Here is a 10,640-nt window from a genome sequence, read left to right as displayed (position 1 = left end):
TGACTGTTAGAACATCCCCATTTATTCAGCACTTCGAGTACCTTTGTGGATGTCTCTTATCAGTCACTCATTAGAAGCATTTCTTACTTTTTTCCAAACACAAGCCTGTCCCATAATTAATGGCATCCGTCCTCACTCCCATCCATCCATCCATTCATAGAAAATCTGAGTCTTATTTTTAGGCCCTGCTCTTCCTGCCAGGGCTTTCACTAAATTGCCAAAGCAATGGCAAAACCAATGTGGCCATTCTTGCATGGAATCAGTGAAAACTATCAAAGAAATGGGAATTATGTGGGTTAAGAGAAATAACACTTATCAAATTGAGGACTTTTAAGGCAAAGAGGACCACCATATTCTAATAGTAAACAATGGCTTGTTTTATTGCTCGTGCAAAGCTTACATGAAATGATTATTTGACTCCCTGTATGAATCATGTGTTTGGGCTCTTTTTGCTTTCCACAAAATACCAGGTCTAGTGTTAAGCTCATAGATACCCAATATATACAAGGAGTAGTATAGTATATAGATTCCACACTAATAAAAGTGGACTTTCCTTTCTATTATGCTAGAGACCCCAGACATACACCATTATTTCATACTTTCTAAATAAGTCATTTCCCCCATTACCCTTTGAATACTTTATAGTATTTTATCTTTGATGATACTGGAATTGAGTGATTATTTTTTCATTAGACTTTGGGGGACTCCTTGGTGGGAAGGTTGGCAAAACCTTCCCTGAATTTCTTTGAATGCCAAAAGAAAGTTAAACTTTTACAAACAGGCTCTTCACATAAACACTCAGACATGCATTGAATGCATCAATCCAAGTCAGCTAGCACTAAAAGGAACACAATACTTTAACTGAGTGGAAAATTAGTGGTACACCATTACTAAACTCTGTGCTTTCAGTAACTTTTCTAATACAGGTGTTCCCTGAATCTGGGCATTATAAATCAGATTTGATACACAAGCAGTATTTTAGCTACATTAAAAAAAAAGCCAAGGGGTCTAATCTATATTTTGCTCCAAATCCAATGTTTTGAGAAAGAAGGTCTAGCGATTGAACTTGTGCAAGGAGATGGCCTGGGGCCTGCTGAAAGTCAGGTTGCAGTCTCCCTGCATTCAAGAAAACCAGAAAGATAAATATAACTTTTAGAAGAAACTTGAAGTTTTCTCTCATTCACATCTCAGGCAGTGGGCCTCACACTTCCAGAACTGGTTAGACCTGTGTTGTCCAATATAGTAGGCATTACCCAGCCATATGTAAAATATATTCACAATCATGATCAATTCCCATTAGACCTCCACTCTTCCCGACTCTCTTCCCAATAACAGAGTGGAGTTAGGGTTATAGTTTTTGGCTGTTGAATGCATGATGATCAAATCTGTAACCATGACTTCTGTAGCACAATTTTCTGTGTTACTGATTCCAAATTTATCTACAAGACTAGGTACAAATAAGTTCAAGGAGACAGCATATTATTTAAGACAACTAACATTTTATAAAGGAATATTCATGTATAAAAATACAATCAAGGGCTTCCCTGGTGGCGCAGTGGTTGAGAGTCCGCCTGCCGATGCAGGGGACACGGGTTCGTGCCCCGGTCCGGGAAGATCCCACATGCCGCGGAACGGCTGGGCCAGTGAGCCATGGCCACTGAGCCTGCGCGTCCGGAGCCTGTGCTCTGCAGCGGGAGAGGCCACAACAGTGAGAGGCCCGTGTACCGCAAAAAAAAAAAAAAAAAAAAAAAAAAAAAATACAATCAAGAGCATCAATTTGGTTTAAAAAGCAATTGTTACTTTAGTACCCACTAGGAAATCAAACAATGGAATGCATTTTCTGATATATTTATTACAACTATACCTTGATACACTAATGTAATTGAAGGCGATAAATATAGTAGAAAAAGTTTTAAGATACTGGTGTTGGGGGCAATGTGACACTTGTAAACTGGGTGTCACACTCAGTGAGATACTGTTTATCATTGCACTCACACTGAATATGATTTGGTTTGTAGTAATTACATCTGAGACCACATATTTTGGTGCTTGATAAAAGGGTTTTATTATTTTTCAAAATTAATAACCTTTCATTTTAATCAAGAGCCCCAGTGAGGAAAATCTATAAATTAAAACAAAGGGTTTTACACACTACTCTGATGATCAATAATTTGAAGCCCGAGGCCCTCTTGAGGAAATTCTTTCTGGCTTGCAAAAGCTGTAGGAGACCATTAACATCATGAAGCCAGTTATAAGAAAAATTAACCTCTAAAATGTCATGGTTTCACACCCTATGGGGGCTTATGGATCTGACTTAATATGGCATGTGCAGGCCTGATTTTAGGACAAGTCAGCTCCAAGTGTTTCACACATTTATAAACACAGAAGCTGTTGTATCCACCATCCATAAAGCTTTTGGGTAGCCACCGAAATCAGGCAAATGGCAGAGTAATCCAAGGTGAATGGTGAGGTTAAGACCTCCACACCAAAAACTGTTGGATATGGTGCAATCATGAACATGGGAAAAATCTAAAAATTTGAACAGGTAAACAAAAGCCAGGACAGACTCAATTCAAGTAAGTGAAACTGCCAGACTTCCGAAAGGAGTTCTTCAAAGAAGACTTCCACAGAACTCGTTTGCTCTGCAGGAGTAAATAAATCTCAACTGATATATTTTTATCCAAGCCACAGCTGAGAGCTTGATTAACTGGGAAACAATACAGTTAAATGACATTACATTCTTTACAGTCACCACTCCAACTTCAATATCTGCATAGAGAAGTACAGAGGGTTACACTGAAATTGTGTATGCTGAGAGAGGCCACTAAATTAGCTCCCAGGAAAATTATTAACCTTTATAATTAATTTTCACTTTTTCTCTCAGGGATAGATTTCAACTTTCACTTTAACAGTGGTTGGGAACATTCCCTTTATTGCTTGGTTGTGCATTTTGAGAAAGCAAATCCATGGCACTTGCGAAGGCTTAGAACATAAACCAACGTTAGAAGTAACAGAAACACACAGCTAAAAGTTTTACTTTAATCACAAATTCACAACTAGAGATTTCATTTGCGTATCTTAGAAAGCTAAAAAGACATGTTAAATTTTTTAACCAATCAGCAAAAACATGTGCCACACAGATTTTTAATGTTCATAATTTAGAATTTATCACATAAATATATTATTTATAAATATATTCTTTATTTGTAAAATTATTATTATTAAAACATTTCTTTCCAACACAGTTGAAATTCTCATGTGTGTTTTAAGGGAAAAAACCCTACCCTATTTTAAAATGTATTACTAAACTTCAATGTGTGAATAAACCAGTGCCACCAAACTGAAAACGAAAAAAAAAAGAAAAGAAACATACTGCTGTGTTGGATATGCAGTTGTTACTACAAATAACACCACATGTCCTACACGGTGATCATATACATGCTCTTATTTCTTCTCAGTCATTATCAGAACCATTTGGAGGTAGGAAAACCAATGCATCATTGAAAATATGCCCAAATGCCCTAAGACGGTATACCCCGTACATCATTACATGCATCTGATTAGGCGTCAGTCCATTAAAAGTAACAGCCATATCTGAACAACATCCTTCTACTACCTGGTTGGGGTGATTAGTCATTGCCTCTTTAATAAAAAGCCCAACAGACTTGGTGTTAAATACATCTTTTCCTTCAGCATCTTCTGCATTTTCTGCAAATACTCCAGCGTATTTCAGGCAGACTGCTAGCTGCTTATCTTCAGATATCTTCCAAATCATCCCTCCCTGTTCAGGACACTTTTCAGGAATACTGAGAAGGCTGTTAAGTCTTTTCATTGATTCTACACTTAAGACAATTCCTCCTTCCATACTCACATACTCGAGGTCTCCAGATTTTATAGTGTGGCCTAGATAGAAAGGTTGTGATGGATCCTTTTTTAACAAAAAGTACTTTAAGTTTTCAATAATAGCAAACGTAGTGGGGCGTGCAAGGAAGAACCAGTTGTATTGGTCTCTATATTTATCAAAGGCGTATTTGTAAGCTTTTCTCATCATTAACCACATGTCATTTGTTTCCATGTTAATTGACTCAAACACTTTAACATTTTCAGAACTGAAGAACTCTGCTTTGTCACAGTGTTTGGTCCAAGTCTCCTTCACTGCAGCCCAGAGACTCACATCTTTGGGTTTGACAAGGATGATACAGTATACTCGAAAGCTCTTACTGAGCTCCATGCGTTCATCCTCTGAAATTTTCAAGATATCTTCTTTATTAGGAGCTTGTAGGTGATGATGCTCATGGTGGTGCATTCTATTTCCATGACCAATCCTAATGTGTCCTAGCATAGTGATCAAGGCACAGAAAATGCTTCCAAGCATTACACCCTTCAAAAATGAACTGCTTTCAGAAAGCATTTTTCCTATAAAGAAGAAAAAGATCCTTAGGATACTTAATAGAAAAGGAGTCTAGTGATTTGATTTGATATTCCCCCATACTTACATTTTGCTCTTAATGTTAAAAAAAAAGGCTCCCAAGCTTGAAATCGAGTCAGTGCAAGTAGCACAAGAGAGTCTTAAGAATTTTTTGCTTCCAATGATACCTGATTACTGTTCAGTACAAAGTGGAACTTTGCAGCAACACCTTGCTGCCATAGAATTTTCTGGGAGGCTATTTTTGCACTTCATCTATAGGGATTTAATTAACCAAGTACTAAACCAAAGCACTAACCCCAGAAACTGATATTACAGAGGTTGTCTGTCCATCATTCTCTTTAAAGGAATTTCATTTCACAAGCTTGCATTATATTATTTAAATACCTCTGTGGATATAAATGGACTTTTACAACAAAACCTTAAATTGAACAGATAAAACCACATACAATTGGTAAATCACCAATGGTATCTGTGCTGGCCTCTGTTCTCAACCTAGTGCTTTATTTAACTGATGGCTGCTGTCCTTAGGTGTTTTGAGTACATCTTGGAATTGATACCATATATGTTAATATTTACCCTTTTGTTCCTAAGACTAAATGGTTTCCAATACAGTATCTCAACTAACTGATATATAATAATAAAAGCCCATAATGAAAATAGCTAAATTATTTGGATGAGAACTGAGTCAATATAGGCATATCTGGGGACTATTAATGAACATTTTTATTTCCTCCAAAGGCATTTTCTTATTCTTTGGGGAAGTAAAAAGGGAAAAGTCTACACTTTTATTTCAATTAGAAATTAAAAGAAAACCCAACATTAAATACAACTGTTGAGATTTTCCCAATCTCCCTTCTATCTCCACAAGGAATGTTCTACTGAGCTACTTAGATTTTCCCTTTGTTTCTTAAAGTTGAAAGTGGCCTTAGAAGCTATCTAATGTCACTTTTCTCATTTTACAGATAGGGAAACAGAGGGTCCACAGAGGTTAGGTAACTGACCCAAAGTCACAGTCAGCAATAGAACTGAACTAGAAATCAGATATCCTGGCATCAGTTTAATGGTTTTTCTATTACAGAATAAAGATTTCAACAGTGCTTCCACCCATATTATTGAGAATTTAATAAAAGTTACTGAATAACCTTGTTTTCCTACAAATGTAAAAACATGTAGGATCTGTTAACCATAATTGATATTTTGCATCCAGCATCACCGTACTGCTACAAGGAAACCATCCCTTGGTTTTCTTCTAGAGGAAATGGACTTTGACCTCCATTACCTTAGAAGGACAACGTGTGGAACAACTTGACAGATGTAATTCCTAAGGAGGGGTGGGAAGTCGGGTGGGAAAGAGGCAGGACAGGTTTCCTGTGTCACTCACAGAACTTGGTCAACAAACACAGCTCTAATAAGGAAAAGAAAATTCACAGGAAACAAGCTCTGCTTGTTTTAGAATTGTCAGATGCACTCCAAAATGAATTATTTTATATAGGATTTTGGCATTTCATATTACACAATTTTCAATATGTCTGGCCATTATATAATAATTCACTAGTGTCTCTTAGATTGATAATGGTATATGTATGTCAGAATTCTTCCTGATGGGGATACTACTTATGAATCATTTGCACAAATTTTTCTAAGGAGTAGCATCTAGAGATGCACATGATAGGATATTTGGTGCAGAGGCAAGGGAAACTTAAAACCGCACACAAGCACAAGCGAGGCAGAAACGACCGGAGTGGTTTTTGAGATGAATCCTTTTAGATGAAGGCGGTTGGGGCGGAGTATGGAAAAAGGAAGAGAATGAAATGGAGAACAAAAGTGAGGGAGAGACATGGTCATCTCAACACCCCAAGGAGGGGCCGACGGAGCGCCTCTAGGAAGCAGGCGCTCTAACTAGCCCCCTCACTGTTCCTCACACTGCACCTGCCCGGACACACCGCGTGGAGTACGCTGGGAGTGGGCCAGGGCCCAAGCCTTCCCCGGAGAGGGGCGGGGTCAGGCCGCTCCGGGGGCTGCTCCGCGGGCAGCTCCAGGTGCGAGCCGATGCCCAAGCACTCACCCGCGTCTAGAGCGGCTCAGGGGCGGTAAAGCGCAGCCGCGCACGGCTTTCCTCTCACGTTCGCGCGCCACTCGGATACGTTCCTGGTCGGGCTGCTCTACATGCAGGCGGTTTCTTCTCGTTGGTTTCGCTAAAGGTGGTGAGGACCCGGAAGTAGACGCCAAAACGGCGCGGGCAGCGGGGCGGGGCAAAGGAGCCCTAGGCCAGGCGGAGCCGCCCGCCCGCGCCGACGTCGGAAGGGCCCGCGCGCACGCAGCGCGCCCTTTCTCCCCGCCCCGTGCCGAGTTCAGAGAAGCGCGTCCTGCTGGCGTGACCCGCACGCTCACCCGTACCCAATGGGACGCCCAGAGAGGCGTGCGTGCGTACGACCTGCTGACACGTCCCACCGCTTCATTTTCCGGTTGTGGAAACTGCGAGAGCGAGGTAGTGTTTCACCTGACTGAGATCTTGTCAGGTCTCTCAATGGTTTCTCTGACAAGCACCTGAGGCACTGCACCCTCCCATTGACAAGAGGGCGCTCCACCCAGTACTGGGCTGGGATTAAATGCAGGCCAATAGTCGTTGAATTATGAGGGCAAGGATCACTAAGGTTGTTGGAACGGCATCTGAAGCCTCACTGTCCGGCTTCCAATCCTGTCTTCACCGCGTCCTTTGGTATGCTGGGAAAGTTACTTTACCTCGCTATGCCTCAGTTTCCTCCTTTGTAAAGTACAGAAAGTATCACGGTAGTGCTATCATGGAAGATTAAATGAGATAGTGCCTTTGACTCCATTAGCAAAAGGCCAAGCATGCAGTAAGCATTCATTAACTGTTAGCTGTTATATCACTCACCCCTGTATCACTAGCACTTAACCTAGTGCCGCACGCAGGGGACAGTACATAGTTTTGGAATTAATGAATGTTAGAGCAACAGATGAACCAGGACCAGAAAGGATAAGGAACTTTCTAAAGGCCACACAGTAATTAATGGCAGAGGTGGGACTAGAATTCAGCTCTAATTATAAGTGTAGAGCTCTCTTTCTGCTAAACATGTGCTCTGTCCTTTAAAATTCATTTTTTTTGTGGCAGAAAGGGTTTTTTGCTAAAAAGCACGAAGTCTTACAAATTTTTAAAATGTACTGTCACCAGTTTCCATCTAAATAACTTTGAGTGGTGATTTACTCAGGCCTGAGTTCCTAAAGACACGTACATTTGAGTATTGGCAATGACCCAGTTTAAGTAGACTGAAGGTTTCAAGAAGCACTGAAACAATGAACAAATAGATTTTATAAAGGCAATTACTGTCCTGGCAGCACTACCCTAAATTCTGGAGATATAGTGGTGAACAAAATTAGCCCCCTGCCTTCAAGGAGCTCTCAGTCTAGCAGGGAAGAAAGACATTAAACAATTCATTACAAATACATGGTTGTATGTTCTCCAAAGGAATACAAAAATTAATTCTAGAACTGGAAAAGAACTTATGACTGCAGAGTATCTCCACTATATTTTCTTAAATAACATATATTGTCTATTGTCACATATATATAAATATATGTGTGTATATATATATATAGAGAGAGAGAGAGAGAGAGAGTTAAGTGAAACAAGTTGCAGAATAATGTGTATAGTATGATTATACTTTGGTGAAAACAAACAGAATTTTACATATGTGCACATATGTTTGATCTGCTTGTATGAGCAAGGGGAGTTGTGGAAGGCTGCTCAGCAGGCTATTAATATTGATCACATCAGGAGGTCGACGTGTGATGATTAGCTTTGTGTTTATACATCCTCCTATTGCCTTGTTTCACTGGTTATAACAAGCATTTGTTATTTTTGAATTTGAAGAACAGCAAATAAAAAGATCTTTAAAATTAGAGGGACAAAAAGAATAAGAGGAAAAGATACCAATAAAAATACCTTTTAAAGAGTACAGACAGCCAGTCTCTCCTTGCAAAAAGGGACCAAGGAAAGACAGAAATGGCACTCAGAATTCAGAGACAGTGGCAAGGAGTCAGTTTAAGATGCTGCTTCCTTCTAGTACAGGAAGGAATACCAAACTGGAAGTACTGATACAAGATGCTCTGAAACAGAATAAACCATGGAATTTTCAACACCAAAAGTGCTGTCAATGAGAGATTGTCTAAGAACCCAGTTCTCTACTTAAATCAGAGCTTAAACATACTTTGCATTTGAAGTGAGGTTAGTGAGATGGTTGATTTGTAGTTAGGTGATTCATTTTTAAAATGCCATTCCACATCGTAGCCCTAATTTTAAAAATACATGCAATTAGTTTCTGCTAAAATTAAAAATATTTATAAATATTCTTTGGCCCAGCTAACCCATTTCTTGTAATCTCTCCCCCAGAAATTAAAGCACCAGAATGTAAGGCTAAATGTATAAGGTCAAATGCATTGTTGTTGATAATAGTGGGAAATATCCATCAATAAGAGAATGGTTGAATTAATTACGGTGCATCCATATAGTGTAACATTAAGCATAAAATAAACAGCTTATCTCACCTGCACTAAACACTTCAGTAAACACACTAACCTGCTCCTTGTGTGTGGGGGGCTGAGGGTTGCTTTTGAATTTGGTTGCCTTCATGTACCCAGCAGCTAAGGCAAGATTGCATTAAAAACTGACAACACTGCATTTTTGGTAAAGTCCTCCTGCCAAGTGCATGCATTATTCAGCATGAGAAGTCATTAATTTTTAGTAATTGGCGATCACTTGCATTTGAACATTCAAATTTTCGAAATCTGTCCAAAGGCCTTTGGGAAATTAACATGACTTTCTACAACAGTTCAGTGGAATAATAAATATTGAAGAAAATCTAAGGTGGATTGTTTTCTGCATAACATCTTTTTGAAGGGTTAAAAATGTCTTCTGTGTTTACCAAAATTAATAGCTATAATATATGAACCTCTTCTGCCCAGAATTTCACAACTGTTCATCTTTAATAAACAAATTCCCTTGTCTGAGCAAATTCATTATTGGTTCCATTTGAGTATAGTTTGGTCCCTAAATGAATCTCATTTGTGTTTTCAGGCATATTCATGCTTGCAATCTCATTTTAAAATGTTTTTCCATTTGATGACCATCTGGAAGCTTTCCTTTTTTAAAATTAAACCCATTTGCCTGCCAACAAATATGTATTAAGTGTTTACAGTAGGTCAGGCTCTGTTTTAGGTATTGTTTTTTTCAAAAGCCTTTTTTTATTATGGGGAACTTCAAACATATACCGAAATAGAAAAGTATAATGAAATCACGTGTACTTTTTAAGGAAGCTTCAACATCCTCAATTCAAAGCCAATCTTATTACATCTATACTCTTTCCACTTCCCTCCTTTCCATATTATTGTGAAGCACTTCTGGGACATGTCATTTCATCCATAAACATTTCAAAATGTATAAGAGATAAGGGCTTCTTAAAAAAACCCACAATACCACTAGAAAACTAAAAAATGAATAATTCCTTAATATACTTATGGAATTACTTGACAGTGATCAAATTACCAATAATATCACAAGTGTCGTGGTATTTTAATAATCTGAAGCAGAATCTAAATAGTCTACACATAGTGATGGAGTTTTGTGTCTTTTAAGTCTCTTTAGTCTATAGGTTTCTCTTTCTCTCTCGCTCTTGACATTTCTTTGTTAAAGAAGTCTGGTTGTTTGTCTTGTACATTTACCCAGTCTGGTGCAGATAGCCTTATTCTGGTTCCTTTAATGTGTTTCTCTGCTGTTTGTGTTCCTTATAAATGGGTAGTTGGATCTAAAGTAGGGTTGCCAGATTTAGCAAATAGAAATACAGAGTTCCCAGTTAAAATTGAATTTCAGATAAACAATGAATACTTTTTTAGTATAACTGTGTCCCAAATTTAGTGTATGGGACATACTAAATATTGCATGGGACATGCTTACACTAAAAATATTATTTGTTGTTTATCTGAAATTCAGTTTTAACTGGGCATCCTGAAATTCATCTGGCAACCATAACCCTAATCTAAAAGCTTTGTTTGATTCAGGTTCAATTTTTTGCGGGGGAGGGAGGGGGTGCAAAATTACCTCATAGGTGGTGGCATGTGCTTCCTTCAGGAACATTATGTCTGGTTGTCTTTTTTTTATGTTTTATTTATTTTGTTTTGTTTATTTTTGGCTGCA

At 38.6% G+C, this 10,640-nt stretch overlaps 1 protein-coding gene across 1 annotated transcript; it reads right to left on the bottom strand.

Annotated features, from left to right (window-relative positions):
- Positions 1-1,791: 1,791 nt before the first annotated feature.
- Positions 1,792-6,695, bottom strand: C1GALT1C1 (C1GALT1 specific chaperone 1). The gene is made up of 2 exons (XM_030844930.3): positions 6,495-6,695; positions 1,792-4,416 (listed from the first exon to the last, which is right to left on the bottom strand). Exon 2 carries the CDS (start codon positions 4,409-4,411, stop codon positions 3,455-3,457), a length of 957 nt encoding a protein of 318 aa, XP_030700790.1. The 5' UTR covers positions 4,412-4,416; positions 6,495-6,695; the 3' UTR covers positions 1,792-3,454.
- Between the last annotated feature and the right edge of the window lie 3,945 nt (positions 6,696-10,640).

The sequence above is a fragment of the Globicephala melas genome, chromosome X (genome assembly GCF_963455315.2).
Source record: "Globicephala melas chromosome X, mGloMel1.2, whole genome shotgun sequence".
In the NCBI taxonomy this organism is placed as follows: Eukaryota; Metazoa; Chordata; class Mammalia; order Artiodactyla; family Delphinidae; genus Globicephala; species Globicephala melas.
The sequence above is the reverse complement of the archived record's forward strand: the minus strand, read 5'-3'. Positions and strand labels throughout refer to the sequence as shown.